The following is a 24018-nucleotide window of genomic DNA, read 5'->3' on the forward strand; positions in this document are numbered from 1 at the left end:
ATTGTCTTAAAAGAGTGTAACTACAAAAAAGAAGAGAGATATGGGATAATAAACTAGAGGGGATGGATGGATAAAGAGTAAATATTTTTTAGATTGGGGGAGAGATAAGCAGTTTTATAACCAGTAAGGAAGCAGTCAGTATGCAGGGAGAGATTGAAGATAAATGAGAGAATAGAGATATCAGGGGCAATCGGTTGAAAAAGTCAAGATGGAATGAAATCACTTATCACAGAATTTTAGAATCAGAAAGGGATTTTAGTGGTCATTTAGACTAATCAGTTTCCAAAAAAGAAATTGCTATTGCAACATACTTGACAAGTGATCATCCATACTTTCCATACCATTGTTGATAAATTAGAAACAATTGATAGAACTCATTTATGCATAGTCTGGATTGTTAGGAAGTTTCTCCTAACTTAAGTACTCAAATGAATCTGTGATTCTATCGATTTGAGTGTTTACTCCAAAAATAACAATTGCAACCTATCCATTCATGCTAACTTCTCTTATACTATTCTTGTCCATGTTTCCCCATAAGTTTGTGAAAATGAGGCCACAATATGCTGTGAAAGCCTTCCTCTCTCTCTCCTGAAACTATACAAGTGCCATTTATACATTGTTTACTTGCTATCCCTAGCCTTTGCCTATCAGCCTTTCTTTTCTTCCTCATCATATAATTCCTTGGTGACATGTTACTCCTATTCTTCAGAGTTTCTCTAAAGAGTTGTTCATATTCAGCATTACCTTTTCCATCACTTATTGTGTGATATTCAGTTTTTGATTTTTTTTAAGAGATCCATGTTTCATCACATACAACACCCCCAGTAGAATAATTAAATCCAAAAAGTGAGCCTTTTCTTTGATGGAAATTATTATAATTTCCTGAAAGGCAATGTAACCTATTCTCATTCTGTTCAATTTTGGGTCCAATTCATTATCATTTGTGCTCTTTGCCATGTACATGCATATTTATAAAGTGATGGAAATGCATGTTATAATCTGGGCTATAGACAATCAGCAATCTTATGGTATTTGTTTATTGGGTCAGATACTGTGCTAAGGATTGAAAATACATTTAAATTTTTTTTTTAATTCCTACGCTCAAAGATTTGAAATGTTCTTACCCAGCTGAAATTTGCTCCTTGGCACTCTCTACCTATTGCTCCTATTTTTGCAGTCCATTATCAAACAGAACAAATCTAATCTCCCTTTCACATAAATGCTTGAAGGCAGTTATTGTGTCTCCCTGAATCTTCTCTTCTCCAAGCTAACCATTCCCACTTTTTAAAATCAATTTCCATACGTCATGGAGTCAGAGTCCTTTATCTTCATTCTAATTGCCTCCTCACAGACACTCTATATCTTATAAATATCCTTTCTAAATTGCGGTTCCTAGAATGGAGTACAATACTTCTATATGTGATCTGATAAAAGCAGAGTACAGAATAATTATCATTTTCTTAATTCCTAGAATTCCTTGGTATAGTCAGTGCTTATTTTTGTTTGTTCGTTTACATGTCATATTTAATTTAGAGGACACAAAAATTTCCCATCTTTTTCTGAAAAACTACAATCTAGCCATGTTTTCACAAACTTGTAAGGTTTATTTTTTTGAATCTTAAAGACTTACATGTCTTTATATTTATCTCTTAAATTTCATCTAATTATATTTAGCCCACTGTTCTAGGTTTTCATAATCTTTTTGGATCCTGATTGGCATCCATTTTTTTAAGCTATCCCTCTCAACTTTGTATCATCTGCACAAAGTTTGATAATTAACCACAGGTCATTCATAAAATTGGTAAACAGTACAGGGCTAATTACAAAGAGAAAATGGTGGGGGGGTGGTTGTGGGCAATATGATATATAAAATGTCCACTGGAAACCATCACCAATTACTTCTCTTTCCATCTATTTATTACAAATCTATTATACTATTGTCTAACCCATATCTTTCCAACTTCTTCACAAGAATAGTATGAGATACTTTTATTAAATTCTGTTCTGAAATCTAGATCAATTATTTCTCTGTCATTCCCTTTATTGATAAATTAAGTAACCCTATCAGAAAAGGAAATAAGATTAGCCAGGTGTACTTATTTTTCACAATTGCTGCTTTCTTTTCTAGCTGTTTACTAACCGTTTCTTTACTGATCTATTCTAGAATTTTCTCAGAAATTGAGGTCAAATTCACTGGTGTATATAATTTTTTGTTTTCCCTTTTTTTGAAAACTGAGATATTGTTTATCTTTCTGCAGCCCTCCAGTACGTAACACTCTCCTCTATCTTTCAAACATCATTCACTGGCTCAGAAATAGATCTGGTTCTTTCAGGACTAATTGAGGGTATAGTTCATGACTTCTTAGACTTTTCCCCCATGACCCTTTTTTTTTTTTTCCCAAGAAGTTGGTTTTTTTTTTCAATAGCTTTTTATTTACAAGATATATGCATGGGTAATTTTTCAGCATTGACAATTGTAAGACTTTTTGTTCCAATTTTTCTCCTTCTTCCCCCCACCCCCTCCCCAGATGGCAGGTTGACCAATATATGTTAAATATGTTAAGGTATATGATAAATACAACATATGTATGTATGTCCATACAGTTATTTTGCTGCACAAAAAGAATCGGACTTTGAAATAGTGTACTATTAGCCTGTGAAGGAAATCAAAAATAGAGGGATTGGGAATTCTATGTAGTGGTTCACACTCATTTCCCAGAGTTCTTTCACTGCGTATGTAGCTGGTTCAATTCATTTCTGTTCTATTGGAACTGATTTGGTTGATCTCATGGTTGTAGAGGGCCACATGCATCAGAATTGGTCATCATATAGTATTGTTGCTGAAGTATATAATGATCTCCTGGTCCTGCTCATTTTACTCACTATCAGTTCGTGTAAGTCTCTCCAGGCCTTTCTGAAATCATCCTGCTGGTCATTTCTTACAGAACAATAATATTCTATAACATTCATATACAGTTTATTCAGCCATTCTCCAATTGATGGGGATGGGCATCCACTCAGTTTCCAGTTTCTGGCCACTACAAAGAGGGCTGCCACAAACATTCTTGCACATACAGGTCCCTTTCCCTCCCAAGAAGTTTTTATGCAGACCTGCATATATATATCAAACATTTTTGATAGTAAATCATAATTTCATGGCCCCTAAAGTCATTTATATGACTCCATATGGGCTTGTGACTCACAGTTTAAGAATCTTTGATGTAGTTTTTCTGGACCAGGTAACTTGTATTCATCCTGGATAGGTAAGTACACTCCTGTCTTCTTATTAATTTTGGGTATCAGCTCCCCATTCTTTCTCATCCAAAGATCATTCTCCTTGGCAGAGAAAACAGAAGCCAAGTGTGGCCCACCTTCTTTCTATTGTCAGTTATCATTGACACTGAGCTATGATACCTTCTTCTTCTTTTTTTTTAATCCTCTGCTTTCTTCCAACATATCTTTAAAAAACAACAAAAACCAGCAACTCTCTTTTAACCACAAGAGTTTGTCCTTAGATCTCTTCACTAGCCTCATCGCATTCTGAGCTATAATAGACCTGACAATATCCTTAAATAACATGCTTTTATGTTCTTTAAGCTACTTATTCCTACTTCCATTATTCTCTTACATTTTTTTTTAAATCTAAATTGGATTGTGAGTTCTTAATGCATACAAACTAGTCTCTTTGGATAACTCTTGTTTTTACTTTTCATCTGGATTGTTTCCTCTGGGTCTTTAGATTTTTGAGATATTCTCATCCCTTTGGGATCTCCTCTGTAGAATTTTAGTCTATGGAATTTTACCCGTCTTTTTTTTTTTAAACCCTTTGAAATATGCGCTCTCAGAATCTAAGGTGTTTTTCAGACTATTCCAGGTTCTCACCCTTTTTTTGTCACATACCTTATGAGGGAACAGTCATCTGTATTCCAGGATTTCCATAATTTCTGTAACAACAATCAAATCCTTCCCATTAAGGAGAATCAAAACCACAAAAGAATTTACTTTGCTTTTAGGGGCAGCTAGTTGGTGTAGTGAATAGAGCACCAGCCCTGAAATCAAGAGGACCTGAGTTCAAATCTGCCTTTAAACATTTTAAACACTTCCTGGCTGTATGACCCTTGGCAAGTCACTTAACCCCAATTGCCTCAGTAAAAAAAGTAATAATAATAATAATAATTTACTTTTATTAGGCCCCTTATCTTTTGAAGGATAAAATTTTCATTAAACAAAGCAAGAAGTTATTAGCTATTTTGCTTTGGACAGAATTATGAAATTTTTCTCTAAGAGAAGTCACTTTGGAGTTAAAATGTGTAGTATTCCTAGACAATAGAAAAAATCCACAACTGTGAGAACATTGTTTCAGAGGCCAAGTGGAAGGTCAATTATTAACATTTTACTTCATAAAAACCATAGTAACTTAACTTTGAGCACATTTTAGAGAATCTTTTTCTACAACTACTCAGTCCTTCTTTCAAGTTTGTAAGGATTTTCATGAGAATCTACCAAATTACAGATAAACTCAGATACTTCAGTTAACTAAAGTCATCAAAATCTAATCATTTACCCTAATCACTTCAAGGAGAGTCTTTCTCTAGCTAATGAGTAAAGAAAGGTCAAAGGTATATTAGAGACTGGTTACATTTTTGATGGGAAAAAAAATTAATATTTTTTTAAAAAGCACTTTCTTCACAACAACCCTGAAATGGGCAGTGAAAGCAAGTAGTACTGGACAGATAGTGTTATAAGAGTGCTTAACCTTGAGTCAAGAAAATCTGAGTTCAAATCTAGTTTCTGATCCTGGGCAAGTCAGAGTGCCTCAAGTGTTCTAAAGGATTTCAAATGCAACCTGTCAATAATAGAATACTATCTCCTCTTGGTCCATTTCCACTCTCTTTTCAAATTCTTTTAGGCCACTGCAACCTCAGTGCCATTTCTGACTGTTCACTTATTCAATCTACAAATCCAATCACCTGGCAAATCTTGTAATTTTTTTCTTTCCAAAGTATTTCTCACATCATGATCAAAGATAAAGTCTTTTTTGGTAGCTACCTTTTATTTTACTTCCTACCCCATAGTTCATATCAGTTCTACTGGCTGATCCTCCTAGAATAGTTGTTGAGAATAAAATTATATTTGTAAAGTGCTTTTCAAACTTGAAAGCATTATATAAATTCTAGCTATTATCATTATAAATTAAAAAACTAAGTCACAGTCATATCCACTATCACATGATTACTGATTGGCAGAACAAGGGACTTTATAGGCTCTAAGTCCAGTGAGCTTTCCAATTCACCAAGCTGCTTTCTTTCTGATTCTAGCTGTGTATTTCACCTGTATACCCCAGAGTGGTGGAACTGTTTATGATCACATAATAATATGACGGAGCCTTATAATTATGCAACAAACCAGGTGACGACTTCCAGTGAAATAAATTTCATCAACATTTTCTCCATCCAGGATTAGCAGACTCTCAGACAAGCTAAATTCAGTCCTAGACCACTATGACTTATAGTGGAGAAGCAAATAAATAATTCTTTCACCAATTTGTTCTCCTAGCCACAGTTTGTAATCTACCCATTTGTCCAGCTGTCCTAGCTTCTAGCTACACCAGAAAGCTAGAGGTAAGAACCAAGCCTTAGAAAGATGTAGCCAAGCCCTGAGCCAAGGCCAGTACATGCCCACTGCTACTGGAGTGAAAATGCTGGGATGAGCCTTTAGGCCATTTGGAAATGTTAATAAATCTGGATAATTCCCAGGGGTCTTAGGTTGCCAACCCATACAATAGGAAATGTTGGAGTTGAGTTTGTGGGCTGAATCCAGTAACTACCTGCACCTGTTCCCTCACTCAGACCCATTCCAAGGGATCTGAATAGTCCGGGCAACCATCCCCAGTGAGCTTTCTGATCTCCAGCTCTTTTTCCCTTTCTCCATTACTTCATTGAGCATTTCCCCTTACATTGATGGCCAAATCGGCTGTTCTTTTCCACCTCCAGGTGCAAAATGGATTCTGTCCCCTTAGTAACTTAAACCAGTTAATCAGTGTCTAGTGATGAGTGTTCAAGTAGGAGACATAGTAAGGAGTATCCTCCACACAGGTGTCAAAATGATTTTCCTAAAGTGCATTTCACTCCTGCTCTCAGTCAAGTCCGGTGGCTCTCATTTATTTCTAGGGTCAAATATAACCTACTTTTGGCATTAAAAGTTCTTCAAAATTTGGACCCTTCCTCTTTAATATATCACTTGGCTACATGGCCATAATGATTTCCTTAATGTTCCTCATATACAAAGCTCCATCACTCTTTTTTTTTTTTTTTGTCTTGTCAGTTATCTACCTTGTGCTGGGAATGTTCTCTCTTCACTTTTCATCTTTTAGAATTCTTAACTTTCCTTGAAGGTTTTTCTCAAATACTTATTTTCTAAACCTTACCCCTTTAAGTTTACTGTTATGTATCTAGTATTTTTGTTTTTTCTTATATTGTATGCCTTTTGCTTTGCACAGTGCCTAGATGTCCTAAGTACTTAGTGCTCATACTGGTAAATTGATTTGTTGTTGAAAACTACTCATGTCCACCAGATCCCTACATGCCTTATTTTCAATTATCTTTTTAAATTTTCTGTTAACAAAAATCCATCTTCTCTCCTTCCCACTTCTCACTCTCCCACCATTAAAAGAGAAAGGAAAAGAAAAACCTTGTAACCAATATGCATAAGTCAAACTAAACAAATCTTCCCCTTGGCTTTATTCAAAATCATGTCTCCATATTTTTGAGTCCATCACCTCTCTGTAAGGAAGACCCATATGCTTTATCCTTTTATTAGCAATGTTTTTTCAAAGGAATAAGATAAATAAGTAAAGATAAATTCCCCAAAGTTGATATAATTGTTAGTAAAAGTTACGTTGGATAAAATGTTCCTCTTTTGTATTTTTCACTTATGTACCTCTTGAATAACAAAAGTTATTTCCAGAAAGCAACTCCAAGATGTTACTTTCTTTCTAGGATACTTCTTTCATATAGTTCAACTCTTTAGCCACTTGTTTAAGCCAGTTGATATTCTATCTCAAGATGAAGTGAAAAGCACTTTGTTGGTTATGGTTCCCAAGTATATGTAGGAAGTAAAGAGACAGATGGGAAAAAGTAAATAACTGGTCTTATGTTTCATCATAGTGTGACTGAAAATCTCATTATCCAGAATCCAAATATAGAGCTAGTTTATTCCATGGTAACTGGAATATTAGCCCTAATAAATCTAGATTACAGAATCTCAGAATCAAGAGACGTCAAAGACCCCATTCTACCTCTTTACCATCTCCCATAGAAAACAGGCACAAAAGGCAAAAAACTTTTAAAAATAATTTCTCTGACTTAAGTCCTTAAATGCATGTCATCTTTCCATCCATATCTGTCTACTTAATATGATGCTGTGTGTATAACTTTAATTTATAAATCCCTGCAAATAATCAAATACTCTGATAAATTATTTTTTTAAAAGGCATATTCTTTAATAGTACTGTACACTTAGAAAGTGCTTTGATCATCTCATCTTCACATATGAGGTTAGATAAAATAGTATAAGTATTAATAGCTCCATTTTACAGTTTAAAAAATTGAGGCCACTGAAATTATAAGTATTGGAGCCTGGATATAAAATCACCTCTTCTGACTCCAAGTCAAATGTCCTTTTTACTGTTTCTTTCCTTATAACCCATTTTATCTTGCCTACTGATTCATAGCCTCAAGGCACCTCTGATTTCATGTTAAGGACATGTGATGCTTGAGCTCCCTGGAATAATTCGGACCAACCCCCAAATATGGCTGTCTCTGCATCTCCTTAACTCAGCTACAGATTGGCAGTTATTGAGACATTCTCTTTGGTCCAGCATACATACCACATCAGCCTGTGTCTGGGGAATATTCTGGGGAGAGGAACAAACCATTCCTCATCAGCAATTACAAAGAAGTCCTTTATTGTTAGCTGTACCATCTGTTTTCCTGGTTTCTACCACCATATCCTGTATGCATAGCCAGGACTGAGACAGTTGGGATAGAGGAAAGAGATCAACATAATACCTTTCAAAAGGCCTGGGCTGCCAGTACTGCTGCCCCAATGGTGGAAATCTGTAGTAGCAGTAACACCACTTAAGGGGGAGACTCCCAGAGCAGTTTTTCTCTCGGAAATCTTCAGTCAAGAGATGATATTTAGAAAATCCTACAATAAAGAGAAGGGCAAAGGCAGCTGAGATTTAGTATGACCTGCTAAGTGAAAGGTTTGGCACTTCATTTACAAAAGGTTTAAGTATTTTTTCAACTTAAAGGTCTCATGGAGGCAGTTAGTTGGTACAGTGACTAGGACTTGGAGTCAAGAAGTTGGGAGTTTGAATCCTGCTTCAGATACCTACTAGTTGTGTGATCCTGAGCAAGTCACTTAACTTTTCTGTATCTCAGTTTCAGTGGATTTGTACAGTGGAAGCATCAATAGTTCCTAGCTGATAGTCATCATTATGAGGATCAGTTGAGTGCTTTGCAGTCATTAAAGAATATAGTATTGCTTGTTGTCATGGGATAGCTATATTTACTACTACCAAAAATATGCTTCAAAACCATAGCTGTTAAATTTCATTGTATCCATCCATTAATGATTGGTTTAGAAGAAGCAATATTAACACCAATTCCAAAAGGGGCTTCTTGAGCCACAAAAGTGGCACTTTAATATTTGAAATAAAGCTCAGTGATACAGCTTTCTATCCTTGCTGTCCACTAGTTCATTTTAATAGGAAAATGTCTTTTTCATAATATTTTGGACTATATAACTGCATTTTTATCATCGGGTACAACAAATTATTGGGAATGTCTAACCCTACATTTGTTTAGGGGAATCTTATTAAAATCACCATAGTGCTCTTTTCAGTATTTGAGACTGACCCTGATCACTGTGCCAACCTTTACAGATGGGGTCAGTAGGAAAATCCAAGTTTACAACTGTGGCCAAATGCAGACAATGGCACACATCATTGATAAATGTCCTTTGTCCAGATTTGATTGTAGTCTAATGACACTGAATACAGCAAAAGGGGGGAAGAGAGAAGAGGAACCTTGCCTGCTTCAAAAAGATAATATGCCTGCTATGGAGAGTTTACAAGGGATAAGTTGAAACTGGTGGGAAAAAAAATAAAAACTTATCAGAAAAATGTTAAAATGATATAAAGCCTTTTCTTTGCTGCATGGTCACAAATAATCTTGTTGCTTTTTTCATCAAAGAATAGCTTTTCCTTTAGGGTTCTCCTTCCAAATCGCCTTTCTCCTTGCTCTTATGTAGTATGATGGAAACTGATCATGGGTCTTTCAATTTCCTTTACTCCAAGATAGTAACATTGGTTGGTAAAAGCATTTCTTCATAAACATACTGTGGTCTGTATATCAAAAAAAAAAAAAAAAATACCCTTGAGCCCTTGGCCTCCAAATAAAAGCTGCTTTAGAATTGTATACTTGGATGCAATGTAACTGATTAGCTTTTTAATCCACCTTCAAATTTGAGTTCTTATTGTAAACTCTTACCTTTTGAGTCACTAGACATAATGTATCTGAGGACATTGGGCCAGGGGCTTTTTTCATATGGTAACTTGGATTCTGAGCAAAAGCTTTTAAATGTGAACATAAGCTTCGTTTAGGCTGGGGGGTTACCATTAAAGATGGTGAAATGTGATTTTTTTTTAATGTCCTGTTTTCCTCATGATGTATGTATGGTACAAAGAAAGTATTTTATTGTGTTAGTTCGATAGCATGACTTGCGGTGAAGTCCCAAACTGATTCACGAATTAATGCTTGTTCCCAATGTACAATCTTCACGTAAGATTGAGGTATGCTGTACCGCTACTCATTTGATTTTGTGTTCTTTCCCTTCAGATTAGAATATATAAAGGTCTCAATACCGTAATTGACCAAGGTAAGCCTGATCCTGCGCGCAGGTTTGCTCCGTGCAGGGTGCTAACTCTCTCTTCAGCAGATCTACTAACCAGTCTCCTTGGTTGTTCGTATTAAACTGAAATACGGCCATCCTTCTCTTTTTCTGGCCCTCTCTCCCTTTCACTGCCTTTCGTCCTCCGCTCCAAAATATGCATTCCAAGCGCCAGGCTGGAAACAAGTAGCCCAGACAATTCCCACCTGACTAAGTAGCGGCACTAACAGCCCTGCTGCCTGGCTGCTCTCTGACAGGCTCGCCCTGTCCCTGCATGTCTGAGCCTCAACGGAAAACGCATACTTTGTCTTTCTTCTGCTCCTGTTTGCTCCAGGCGGAATCTGACACCAACACCTGCCATACTGGAAAATGTCTTTGTTGCTTCCACTTTTGTTTGAATTGCTGCAGGGGAGCCAATGGGAGTTAAGTCCATTTACTTTTTTGTTGCCTAAGCACCATGGAATAGGATCTTGAGATGGGGCCCGATAAGAAGCGGCACGTGCTGTGCTGGCCCTTTGAGTTAGCTCAGCTTAATAAATGCCTCTCTTTCTGGGGAGGGCAGATTGCCTAGCTTGGGCTGCTGAATGGAACAGCTGGGGGAGGAAAAGGAAACAAAGGCGGGGAAGCACAGAGTGCCGTGAACCTGGAGATTGGGGGTGCGGTTTAGGACCCAGAGAGCAGACCGGCCACACGCCAGGTGTGACCTTTGCAAGCTTCTCGGTTCTGCTTGTTTGTCTGGGCACTTTCCAAAGTACTGATCGAATGGAAGCAGCATCCTGGCTGGATACGCTCTCTGGTAGGCTGGGTTTAGGCAGAGGGGGCTGCTATACTGAATTAACTCCTTGAGATCCAATTCCCAGATAGATGAAGCCTTTGAAATTTTAAAAACAAAATGAACACTACCTTTCTGAGGAGAAAATTAGTAGACTGCTGCTTGGTTCTTTATTCCATATTGTATGCAGCATGTTGGAAAATATGACAGAATCAATCCATTTGTTTCCATCAGATGGAATAATCGTTTGGGATAACAGTTAAGCTCAGTATTTGAGTTTGTTGAAAGCAGCACTAACATTAATGTTTTAAAAATTAATCAATCAGTGTATTTCAGAAGAGCAGAAATTTACTCCAGAAAGCTGACCTTGTTTCAGAACTTTTAAGTTCTTTTCTTAGGGATGGATTAAGCCCGGATTTTTTTTTTCCCCCTAAATAGGGCTTCAAGTTGGCTACTGAGAAAAAACACTTTCATAAATTTGGCCATCAAGTGATTTGTAATCCTAAAAACAGATATTAACAGTCTCCTTCGGATGCAAGTTTCATACAGACTTACTTATTTGTTCATATGTATGTGTATGTATCCGGTTTACTTTGACCAAAGTCATGAAGTAGGCTCAGTCAAGTATGTTATCTGAATAGAGTTCCAAGCTTCTATTGCAAGAAAATGGCCAAGTCATTAGAGTTCATGCCAGACAGCTTGCAAGTGGAATTATAATATTTGTATGAAAGCCTTTATCTTTTGTGGTTATTGCTTGCTCATTCCGCAGCTGCTGTCTCCCTATCAATCAAGACGATTTAGTGGGAGCTTCAAGGTTGATTGCATAGTTAAAGACTTGCCAGAAGAAAGTTTTTGACTGATGGAATGTCCAAACTCTAAAGGCTCATGGAATGCTGTGGGTGATTCTGGGTGCTGAGGTGTGGCTTAGCTTTTTACGGACACGCTTTTGCCTGTTTGAACTGTATGGCTTCTCATAAGCACAGGAGCCCTATTGTTAAAGAGCTTGCATGAATATTGCTTGAGCTTGCCCAGTTGGCAAAATTTGTATTATTTTGACCATCTGCCATTCTGCTTAGCTGTAGGAACGCGAGCTACCCTCCTGCTTTCTCCCTGGGGAAAATAATCAGAATGTTTCTCCTCCTAATCCAGAACTAATAAAGGTCTACTTTTTCACAGTTAACTTCTTTAAAAATCAACTCATATTTTACATTTATTTGCAAGAGAATACTTTTCCTTTTTCTTTCCCTATCTATCTCTTCTCTCTAAAATATACATCTGGTAAGTGAAAAATAACTCAGATTTATGTGAAGTTGCTCATATAATTGCTTGTTATGTATTAAGTATTTCAGGATAGAAAATTGCCTGGAATTAGCAACTGAGTCATAGCTGGGATCTGTGGTGGGGTTTGCTTTTTTTTTTTTTTCTTTTTTCTTTTTAGTTAAATGCTAGTACATTTCATTAGCATGCTCATTTGATGGGGAGATGCATTTTAATGATCCTTCTTTGTCCTACTATGACAAAGTATGGCTCCCTGTCTTTGTCATAGGCAGCCTGATTTCAAAGACAAAACTAGTGGGAGGGAAACAGAGAGCTCTCATTCTGTGTGCTTTACCAACTTTATTGAATGTCTGGGTTTGGCCCAGAAAAAATAAGAGAAAACACAGGTCCTTTTGAGGTTCTCTTTAAACTACTGATTTTCGGTACACACCAAGGAAGTTGCCAGTGGTCTCAGCTTGCTCTGCGTGCACTGGAAATTGTTGGAAAGACTGATTTTGAGAGTACTCAGTGGCAGTCTCAAGCCAGACCAATGGAATGATACAAGCTATGTATAAAATAACCTCTGTGATATGGCCTGAATCAAACGACTCTGAAACACTAACTTGAAAAGCAAACCCCTGAAGAGAAGCCATGTTAATAAAATGGTAGAAGTACAGCTCTTGAACATTTTCCTTATGGGAAACCTAGGCGATGACACAAGAAAGGCTGATGAAATGGCCTTCTAGCTGACTAAATTGGCCTGGGGAAGGCTGGTCTGCAGCAGCAACAACTTGCCTCTATTGCAGGAGACATTCTTGTATTCCTCTGAGTGTGATTAGAAGTCCCTGGGAGAAGCTAAGAACTGCAGATGAACAGGTTTTAAGTTTATTCATTTTTTCCAAAGGTAAATAGCTATATCCCCATTTGTGTCGTGGTTCAAACAAACTATTTAATTCTGGCTTCTAGTCATAGCCACCTTGGAGAAATAATTGAGTTGTAACTTAATGTGTCAGATATCAATGTGTAAATATTTGTGGATACCATTGACACCATCAGGGATTCATAAAGCTTTGCATAAAGTTTCTAAAGGCTCTTTGGAGTACCAATAAAATTTGAGGCTTTGGGGGGGTTTCTGCCTAGTCTTGCCTCTTTATATTCTCCAGTTTGGCTTGTGGATAAAATATCTACATTGGGTAACATGGAATTTAGAGCTGGAATAGGGCTTTAGAAAGAAAACTGAAGCACAGAGATTCCAAGTTACCTGCCTGGTGTCATACAGGTAACAAATTAGATTTGAACTGTTGTGCTCTTGTCTCAGATTTGGTGCATTTCCATGTTACATACCTGCCATACATTTAAATACTTAATAAAGATCAAAGGTAATGGAAAATACTAATTTGCTTGATGCCCATTAGAATGAGAAGGCAGCTAAATTGAACCCTGCCACTTAGTTTACACATCCATTTCCCATCAACCCAATCTTTTTTCACTTGGACCATTGAAGAAAAGAAGCCTTTAATTATGCTCCTTTGTCTGTTCTCTCCTTCTTTTGCAGATAGTCTCACCACCAGTGTGAGTGCTGACCTTCCTGTTTCTGTTGGAGGAGAGTTGGCTGGTCAGACATCTCCATCACTAACCCGTGCCCCCAAAGTCAAAAGCTCTGGGAAACTTCGTCGTTCTGCAAGTGCCCTCAGCAAATCTTCAAATTAAAGTACATCAGAAACTGGTTCAACTCAAAAAAAAGATTTTGAGCTGACTCAAAATAGATTGTATCAACAATTGTCTGTACTTCACAGGATGATATTTTGTGCTATAAATTACTTCCAAAGAAGAAAAGAAAAATTCACCTCCAAACAAGTTTCACTTCATTCTCCCTTGTTTGTTTTTTGTGTGTAGACTAGGAATAGGAAATACAGGGAATCCTACATGACTTTTGATGTGTATCACAGATAACAGGTTTTGTGTAACTCAAATACTTTTTTCTTATTTATTAAGGCAGAAGCACAACTGTCATAGGAAGATACAAAACAGATATTGAAGCAGATTGTTTATGGAATTGTCTTTGGTTGTATTGGTTTTATTGATATTCGCTCTGATCTTAGGATTTGTGATTTAGTTTGAAAAAGCTTTCATCATCATAGAAAATTGACTTGCCCCAAGGGCTTTTCCTCATGGCCAATAAGTGATTTCACTTCAGTTTGATTCACTCACCTCACTATCTAGTCAGATATCAGAATGTAATTTCCCACCAGGTATCCACTAGCACTATATAAGTTTTAACAATCATCTGTAGAGCTACCAGATCATAATTGAAAGATATAGCATTGAAGATTCCACTTCCTAGGAATCCAGGTCAAATCAAATTTTAGCAATTATAGCAAGTCTTCATTCAGTAATAATTTTTAAATGGAAAAGGATGAACAGAACAGTATTCACTATAGCAAAATTTGCTTAGTTGAACAGATAATTTAAGTTCTGCAGTTTTAATCTGTAATCTTTATTGTCCATTATTCAATATTGTCATTATAACAGTAACTAGGATTTGATTAGCATTCTGGAAAGACTTGAGTTCTAACATATAGTAGAGTCTCATTTACTAAAAGCACTTTGCTCTTTATTCCCCAAATCTTAACTTCAGCATTCCTTTCACCATAACTGTAACCACAGAAGAATTTCAGCATATAGATAATATTTCTTCAGCCTCTTAAGCAAGCCACAGATATATATTGAGAACTGACATTAGGCAAGGTATTGTACTAGACATGGAAATTAAAAGCCAAAAATTACCTCTATAGGATTACTGTGTGCCAGGTGTGAGATGCACTATTGCAGATGAGAGGCCAATAACACACAAGAAGAATTGCCTGGAGTTGACCCAGCTTCTGAGGAAGTAGATAACTTGTACTTTGTGACCCCAGTCATTGTTTTATTCTAACTGACTAATGTGAAGAGACCTATTAAGTAACTACTGAGTTCAGTAGCTAGTTATTCAAGCTTCAGACTGCACTAAAACTTTTGGGACATCAAGTACATTCTTTTAAGATTATCTCCAAAGTATATAGATCCCCATTAGCCAACTTTGAACTTTTTTATAAACCCAGTCAGAAGGATGAGACAATGAGATGAGTGTGAGCAAGGCTGGACTGGCATCTGGTATTGTGATGAATGTTCAAGGTCACAGAAGAAATTGGATCATGGAGATATTAACCCTTCCTCTTTTTTTTTTTTTCCCTGTTCATTTCCCTTTATATTTTCATGTAGTTGCTATGTGAAAGAAATGCTTTCTGACACCTTTCTTTTTAGGGTTGCTGTGAAAGCCTGCAGATAAGCTATATGTACAATTAATCTATTCTTATGTACACAACCATTTTGACTATTTGTATGGCACTAACTTCAGGCAAAACAGTAGAACCTGTTGTGTATGGAGTCAACCTAAAGCCCTTACCTGACTTTTAACAATATATGTGAACCTAGTTCATCAGGAGTCAGAAAACTTCTAAGAAACTTCTAGGAAATTAGCTTCAGACCTTCTATTCATATTGCTCTGCAGGCCATTGAATTGTGTCCCATAAAAAGTTTAAGAATTAGAATTATTTTCTAGTTCCTAGAGATATACCACCCCTTCCCCCCCCCAAAAAAAGTAGTATATGTGTAACCTAAACATAGGGAGGTAGTAGGGACACTTCAAGGATCATAAGGGGAAATTCAATCACTTCAGATTATTTTTGTTTTGTAAAATGATCTACTTTATAAGTATTCTCTGACTCCTTATCACAGACAATACCAGGAATTTTCAAGATTTTCAAGGTTTTTTCCTGATTATGCCAGCAAATACCTCATGCCCATTTTGTTATATTTGAAATCTGCACATCATACAAAGGCAAACAGCCATTTCACTTTTTATTGTTTTTGTTTTTTAAACAATGTAGAAGAACCAGACTAATAGGCTAAATAAACTTTTGATTTTTAAACTGGGAGTTAGCCCAGAGTTCATTGAGATGACTATTTAAGGAACATATTATCATTGGGTATCATGAAAGCATGTAAAATAACTGGCTTTCTCAGAAAGGTAATGATGATACATATCGACATATAAGAGGGCCAAATTAAAGGCCCTTCTTTCTTAATGATAATATTACAACGGCCCAAGCTTGTGTTGCTGTATTTCAGGGCATCTTTTGGGCTGGTCTTCCTATTACAAATTCTGATTGTCAGAAGCTTGTGACCCAAGACCTTGCCATTTGCTTCAGGATAGGCACAAGCATATTCTAGTTCATGCTTTATTTTCTGTGACAAAAAGGGAGGGGCTAATTTCATCTGTAATTTTTATGACCAGAAATTACAAAGGGGAAAAAAAAATTGCTTCTTACTAGAGGTAATTTATATGCTTGGTAACAATTTGATTTTTTTTAAGAAAATAATTTTATGTACAAATGAATTAAAGTCATTTTTACTATTGGGGTAACAAATGGAAATGCTCATTATCTCACTTAGAAAAGCAAATATTACACCTTCGCAATAAATGCCTTTCAGCAAAATTGAGTTGATAATCAGTCAGCACACACCCCTAGGTACCAGTGCTGACAAATCACATTAGCAGGTCAACCATCTGTGAATTAAAGTGTCCCTAATTAGACCTAAATGTGATAAGACTTGTTGGCTTTAAGACAGTATTAGGTATACGGATTTCTTCATTGACATGTTACTCTGATGCTCTATAGCTAAAAACTAATGTAGCAAAATCTCATGGACTGTTTTGTTCTTTAAAATACTACTACTAAAAAAGGGAGGTATGAAACTCCTAAACTAGAGAAAAGGAAGAAAATTCAGCCATATCAAATGATTCTCACAAGTGTCTTTAAATGCACGCAGTCACTGATACAGGACCTAGGAACTACAGGGTAAGGATAGGGTTTGCAGCTTTGGATTTGGTGGCTTGTGTTGATTGGCCAAACCCTGAGCCTTATTTTTTTAAATCATGCAGATTCATATAGCAATGCAAATAATCTCTAGATCTTTCCTCAGGTCTAATTAATCTGTTCTTACAATATTGAATTTGTTTTTATCATGTTGTATAACAATTTGAGGAATACTTTAAAACTTACTGTGACTTCTCCATAATTATGGGTCTTTTTTTCTATATGTGAAACTGAATTCCCTGTGGGACAAGCCATTACTTTTAGTTACATTCAAAATCTCTGTATAATATATACATTAAGTGAATGTTTTCTGTTTCCACATCTACAATGTGTGTGTGTGTGTGTGTGTGTGTGTGTGTGTGTGTGTATAAATAAGGAAAGGTATTTGATAAATTCAGTAAAAATTAACTTATAGTGTGTCATCTCCTTTTGATTTTTGTTTTTCCTTTATTTAATTTTGCTAAAACCCAACATTAAGGTTTAAGACTAGATGATTTTCCTAGTCCAGCACTGGATGTTACTGCTCGGTATACAAACTTATCTCGAAACTGTCTTTTGAGATATCATTTTGGAGCAAGAACTGCTAGCAAAGGCAGAGCTAATCCCTGAAAACAACAGAAAGAAATTGTTCCTCTTAAGTACTACAACTTGACTTGGGAGTTAAGACTCTCTTTTGTGAAGTATGTTGATAAAGTAATTTATAAAAGTAGCACTTGTGTGAATATATATTGATTTACTTTTTTGATTATTTGATGTGAAGAAAACATACCGCATTTATACAGAGTGAAGTAATTCAAATGACATTTTCCCCTAATGATGACCCAAAAGCTTACCTTCTAAAATTATATAAATTCAGTGGTGCATTAATTAAAAATCTCTTTATCCATGAAATGCTAAGAACAAAATAAAAGTTGAATTCATAGAAATATTATTTGTACACAATTTGCACAACCCTTTCTTAATGAATCAGAATCCCTTTTGTTTACATTTTAAAGCAAATAGTATAAAAATCCAAAAATGATTCATTTGATCTGATGCAGCTGCTTTGGTGTCCTAAGAAATCAACAAAGGATTTATACCTCATCGTAAACAACCCTTTTAGTTTATAGATAAAGTAACTGAGGCCCAAAGAGGTTGTGATTTGCCCAAGCTTGTTGAAGTAGCTAAACTAAGATTCAAACATCAGTTTTCTATCTCCCCCTTTAGTATTCTTCCATTCTAAACGTCTCTATACTCTAAAAATTTTACATGGCTAGTTTTCTCATTAGTAAAAACAGATGGCTATTACACATTTATTTCCATGGATTTTATCCTTTATATCTAAATAAGCGTACATTAATTTATGTGACATAAGTCTCTTGTATAGTTTCGTTTAGGTTAGGCATAAAATAAGAAGCATTAGAAGCAAAAGTGAGGAAATATTTACGGACCCCAAAATATTAAAAAAAATCATGTTAAGGATTCTAGCATTATTAAGGATTTCACCATAAAGGATTTAGTAGAGACATGGCCAGAAATGGAACAAGGTAAAAGATATGATTGAAATCCATGCTTGTAAAGGAAAGCCTATGTCCAGTAAGAGCACAGATCTCATTACCATCCAAGCACCTGAATGAAAGACATAGATTTAATAATCCTTTTCTTTGAATGGACATACACAAATGGTGGCTGTAGCATCTTGTATGGCAGACAGCAGTATCATCCTGATAACTTTGAGAAAGTACCTATCATGTCCCCTTGCCTAAGGCCTTTGCCCTGCTCTATTCAGTAAGGAGCTCCCTTTTCTGAGCAGCATTAATGTAGTGAGTACATGAAAGCAGCAAGTTGCTAGATTATATTCTAAAGGCATTTAAAAAAAAAAAAAAACTAGTGCTACTTGAAAAGAACCCTGATTTATACAATGACAACATTAGGAAGAAAAACAACTTTGAAAGACTTTAGAACTCATCAGGGTAATGATAAACCACATTTCCAGATGAAACATATCACCTTCCTCCTGCCAGAAGACATGGTCAATGGAGAATTGGTTGTAAGAGAGTTTTTGTTTTTTAAATTATTCCATCTGAAAAAGGGAGAATAAAGTGGGAGAAACAAAATAAATTCGTGTTTAAAAAAAGAAGTTAAAAATATAATGAGAGAGTTGGGAGGGCAAGACAACTTTTGAACCATAGTATAACTAATTTTTTTTTTAAATTTCGCATGACTCCAAAATATACTCGTATTTGTTTATGAGGTTTAAAATCATTCATTAAACTAAAAAAGAAAGAAATGAAAAACAAAAAATAAAGAAGAAATGCCATTTTATATTCTGGAATTAATTTTGATTTGGAGACACTTTTCCTCACGTTCTTCTGCTAACCAGAAGTGTGATTTAAAAGCATTTATATTTTAATGTACAGTCTCCCAGTTCAACAGCTTGCATAGCCCAGAACATAACCTAGAACAGTGGTTCTCAATCTTTAAGCTTAGAGATTTGTGGTAAGCTGCCACTATTTTTTTTTTTTTTTATGGACACAAGCCTGATTAGATTTAATTTTACTTAGTTTCAATTAAATGTACAGTGCCACTGACTAAAAAAGGCAAATATAACTTCTGTAAACAATGCCTTGCTTATATTTTCAGTGTTTTTCAAATATATGTAAATGTTTTTCCAATTAATGAAGTATAAATTCAATTTAACAGTAATAGATTGAAAGAAATTTTTTGTTTTATATTATCAGTCAACAGGTGACGATATAATTGCTATTATACAGAACATTTAATTTTGACTCTAACCTGTTTTAAAAGATAAAAAGTGGTCTGGATTAGTACTTCTTGTACTTTTTCCACTCAAGACCTCCTTTTTACCTGAAAAATGTTTACACAACCCAAGTACACAGGTATATAAAATAGGTATAATAAATAAAACATTTACTGATGATAAATGATAATTTTACAACCCTCACATTTAATTAGTCTCCATGTGGACTAGAAGATTGAGAACAGAAGTAGGAGTCAGGACATTTCTGCTAAGGAGTGGTCTCATCATTAACTCCTTGGATAAGGTACCTACATTTCAAGACTTGCTGTTTTCTCTTTTGTACAATTAAATTCATACCCAGTTCTCCAAAAATCTGAACAGATCTGATCTCTGTTAAAAATAATGATTGTGTAGTATAATGATTTTATTATTCAATGTTACTGGCTCAGTCACTATAGTTAATGATTTTAGATTCTAGGGTAATTTATTAAGACAAGGATACCTTAGAGATTGTGGGTTTGGTTCTAGACTGCTACAATAAAGCAAATACTGCCATAAAGCGAGTCCTATGAATTGTTTGGTTCCCCAGTGCATATATAAAAGTTATGTTTACACTATACTGTAATCTATCAAGTTTGCAATAGCATTGTATCTAAAACAATATACATTCTTTAATTAAAATTACTTTATTGCTAAAAAAAAAAAATGTTAACCATCCTGTTGGTTTTCAGCAAGTTATAATCTTTTGGCTGGTAGAAGGTCTTGCCTCAATGTTGATTGCTGCTGACTGATCAGAGTGTGGTTACTAAAAGTTAGGGTGGCTGTGGCAGTTTCTTAAAATAAGAACAACAAAACAGTTTGCAGCATTAATTGATTCTTCCTTTCACTTGAACACTTAGGAGACCATTATTAATTGGCCTAATTTCAATATTGTTGTATCTCAGAGGAGAGCTAGAGAGACAAAGAATGGCCAGTTGGTGGAGCAGTCAGAACATAGAGCATTTATCACCTTCTTATATAGGTGCAGTTTGGGCGCTCCAAAACAATTACAACAGTAATAACAAAGGTCATTAAAAATAGATCACCCTAACAGTTATAATAAATAATGGAAAAGTTTGAAATGTTGTAATAATTACCAAAATGTGACATGGACACAATGTGAACACATACTGTTGGAAAAAATTATGTTGATAGACTTGTTTGATACAAGTTACCATAAACCTTCAGTTTGAAAAAAAAAAAAAAAAATCTGTGAAGTGCAGTAAAATTAAACTTTCCAGATTCTTCTTCCTTTAAAAAGCTCTTCAGTCTTAGAACCCAATTCTTACAATTCCAGGAATGTAGTAATGAATGTCTGCTTTCCTTGTTCTGAAGGGGACTCCCTGCTATCCTGTGTGCTTTTGTTGAATAGTGATGTATAAAAATGGGTACTAGGTGACACAATGGATGGACCACTGGGTCTTGAGTCAGAGACCCGAGTTCAAATCTAGCCTCAAGACACTAACTAGCTGTGTGACCCTGCAAGTCTCTTAGTCCTGTTTGCCTTACTTTTCCTCAAATATAAAATGATCTGACAAGCCATTCTACTACCTCTGCCAAGAAGACTCATTGGGGTCACAAAGAGTCAAATATGACTGTACAACTATCAGGGATATATGAAGAAGAGATTCTGACCCACAAATCAGTGGGTTCAGGGTCAGCAAATCTTCAGGAAAGCACACGACATCAGAACCACTTAGGCCAAAAGCAAAGTTTTGACATAACAAACTCTGAAAATGCCCACCAAAGACTTTTGCTAGAAACAGTGTTCTACAAAGCCTAACTTTGACTTCCTTGCTTCAGCTACAGGCCAAGGATTGAGAATATTTTTAAATTATATATTTCTGGCTTATACCAGCATTACATAACTATTGAGGTGAATGCTGATAGGTTCTTATCCCTAGTGTATAGGCAAGATTATCTTCCCAGGACAAGGGTCATACAGATATTAAATGTCTAAGATGGGATTTGATTCAGGTCTTTTTGATTCCGAGACCAACTTCTGTCAACTTCACACCCAGCTACCCCAAGATGCTTTACAATATCTGTCCAGTGTTCTGTCCAACCCAGCTGACCAATTGCCTACTCTTCTTTGTCTGCAGTGGGTATTCATGATAACTGCTGGGTTCTAATTCTTCTCCTACCTGTAGGACCACTCCCCTATCATCTTAGCCTGAAGGCAGTAGGAAGTCACTGAAGTTTATTGAGTAGTACCTGTGCTTTAGAAAAGCCCTTGTGGGAGGATAGATTGGTGTGAGAAGAAGCTTAGGCAGATGCATCCATCAGCTGGCTAGTGCAGTAGTCCATCCTTGGGGTGATGAGGGCTTGAACTAGTCATGGCAATATCAGAAGAGAAAAGGAATGTATTTAAGAGATGTGGTAAAGATTTTTAGCAACTGCTTGGGTATGGAGAGGGAAGGGGGTGAGAGAGAATGAGGAATCCAAGATGACTCCTAGTTTGTGAGCCTAAAGACTGGAGGAGGATGTTGCCTTCTACAGTAATAGGGAAAGTAGACAGGGGGAAAAGTGTAGAAGGAAAGATAGTGAATTCTATTTTGAATAGATTGAGATTAAAATGGCTACTGAACATTCAGTTCAAGCTATCTGAAAGACAATTAGAAGTCAGCAGAGAATGGAACAGGATAACTAGATTTAAGAATTATTGGCATAATCCAAAGAGAACTATGGAGACTGAATGTGGCCCAAATCATAATATTTTCATTTTTTTGTGTGTTTGTTTTTTCCCTCTCATGGTTTTTCCCTTTTTGCTCTAGTTTTTCTTGCACAACGTGACAAATAAGCAAATATGTTTTGAAGGATTATACATGTATAACTTTTATCAGATTGCTTGCTGTCTTGGAGAGGAGAAAATGTATGGGAAAGAGGGAGAAAAAGTTTGGAACATAAAATCTTACAAACATGAATGTTGAAAACTAACTTTCTATTTGGAAAAATATTTTGGAAATTTTGGAAAAATAAAATATTATTGAGGGAAAAAAAGATAATAATTAAATCTGAGAGTCAGTGAGATCATCAAGTGAAATAGCATAGATGGAGGAGAGAAGAGGACCCAGAACAGAATCCTGAGGGACATCTGTTGTTGGAGGGTTGACCTGGAGGAGAAGATAGAGAAGGAATGGTCAGAGTGGTAGGAGGAAAACTGGAAGAAAGGAGGGTCCTGAAAACCTAGACAGAGTATTGAGGAAGAGTGAAAGATGAAAATGTCAAAGGCTGCAGAAAGGTCAAAGAGAATGAAGATTGAGAGAAGGGCATTGCATTTGGCCACAAAGATTATTGATAACTTTGGAGAGAGCCATTTGGCTGACACAATCAGATAGGAAGTCAGATTCTAAGGCAGTATGTTCTCCCTCCTCCCCACCTCTTGGACTCTGACTCGTTAATGTTCAGTTTAAGTGATACATCCTCCAAAACGCCTTTCCTAATCCTCCAGATTATTAGTGCTGAGCCTCTACTTACCAGAAATTAGTTTGCATTTATTTCATGATTACTTCTCTTTGTAGCTACTATATATTTCATTCCTATAGTGTATGCTTCTTAAAAGTAAAGCTACCTCTTATTTTTTACTGTTATCCACAATACCCAGAACAGGGCCTGGCCCATGATAAGCACTTGATCAGTCATTTTTCTGTCCTCTCTCATTCTGTGACCCCCATTTGGGTTTTTCTTGGAAAAGCTGCTGAAGTGGTTTGCCATTTTACAGGGTTAAGTGACTTGCCCAGGGTTACACAGCAACTGTGAGCCAGAGTTGAACTAAGGAAGATGAGTCTTCCTTTCCTGGCACACTACCCATTATGCCACCTAGCTGCCCCTAATTAGTGTTTGTCAATGTTGATTGGATTGGATGATCCCAGGAAAATAAAAATTGTCCTTCATGCTGAAACACTAACATACCTATTCCTTTAGCTTTGTTCTCATTTCAGCTGTCACATGTTGAGAATGTTGCCCCCAAATTACTGATCTTTGTCATCTTGAGTACAAATGCTTTGTGTTTAATTGTCTTTAATCAGGAAAATAAAGGCAGAAACTTCAGTGTTAACACATGAAATCTCCTATAAGAAAATGGCATTAGGATTGCTTACATAACAGATATTGTACCATAATCAGTGCTTCAGTGCAGTGTTAGACCTAGACTTTGCTCACTAAATGCATTTATAGTCAATTTGAGAGATAAGACAGAGATGCAGGAAATGATGGTGTTGGGTAGCCAGGTGGCACAGTGTGTAGTGTGCCAGGAAGGAAATGGCAAATCAATTTATTATCTTTGCCAAGAAAACTCCAAATAGAGTCATGAAAAGTCAGGAAATGGTAGTGTTTCT

The 24018-nt window shown here is 36.1% G+C and overlaps 1 protein-coding gene and 1 long non-coding RNA gene across 3 annotated transcripts in view; one reads left to right on the forward strand and one right to left on the reverse strand.

Moving 5' to 3' along the window:
* RALGAPA2 (Ral GTPase activating protein catalytic subunit alpha 2) overlaps positions 1-18768 on the forward strand; it is a 409655-nt gene extending 390887 nt beyond the window's left edge. The window contains exons 35-36 of one of the 2 annotated variants that reach the window (XM_031951043.1): positions 9903-9942; positions 13539-13627. In XM_031951043.1, the coding sequence (XP_031806903.1) occupies positions 9903-9907 (5 nt within the window). In that variant the 3' untranslated portion in view covers positions 9908-9942; positions 13539-13627. Of the gene's footprint in view, positions 1-9902; positions 9943-13538 lie in introns of both variants that reach the window. The other variant, XM_031951045.1, reaches the window with a different exon arrangement.
* Positions 9280-14855, reverse strand: LOC116421449. Its single transcript, XR_004231816.1, has 2 exons — positions 14771-14855; positions 9280-9409 (listed from the first exon to the last, which is right to left on the reverse strand). It is a non-coding gene; the product is annotated as an uncharacterized LOC116421449 (long non-coding RNA).
* Positions 18769-24018: the final 5250 nt, after the last annotated feature.

This window comes from Sarcophilus harrisii, chromosome 2, assembly GCF_902635505.1.
Source record: "Sarcophilus harrisii chromosome 2, mSarHar1.11, whole genome shotgun sequence".
Lineage (NCBI taxonomy): Eukaryota > Metazoa > Chordata > Mammalia > Dasyuromorphia > Dasyuridae > Sarcophilus > Sarcophilus harrisii.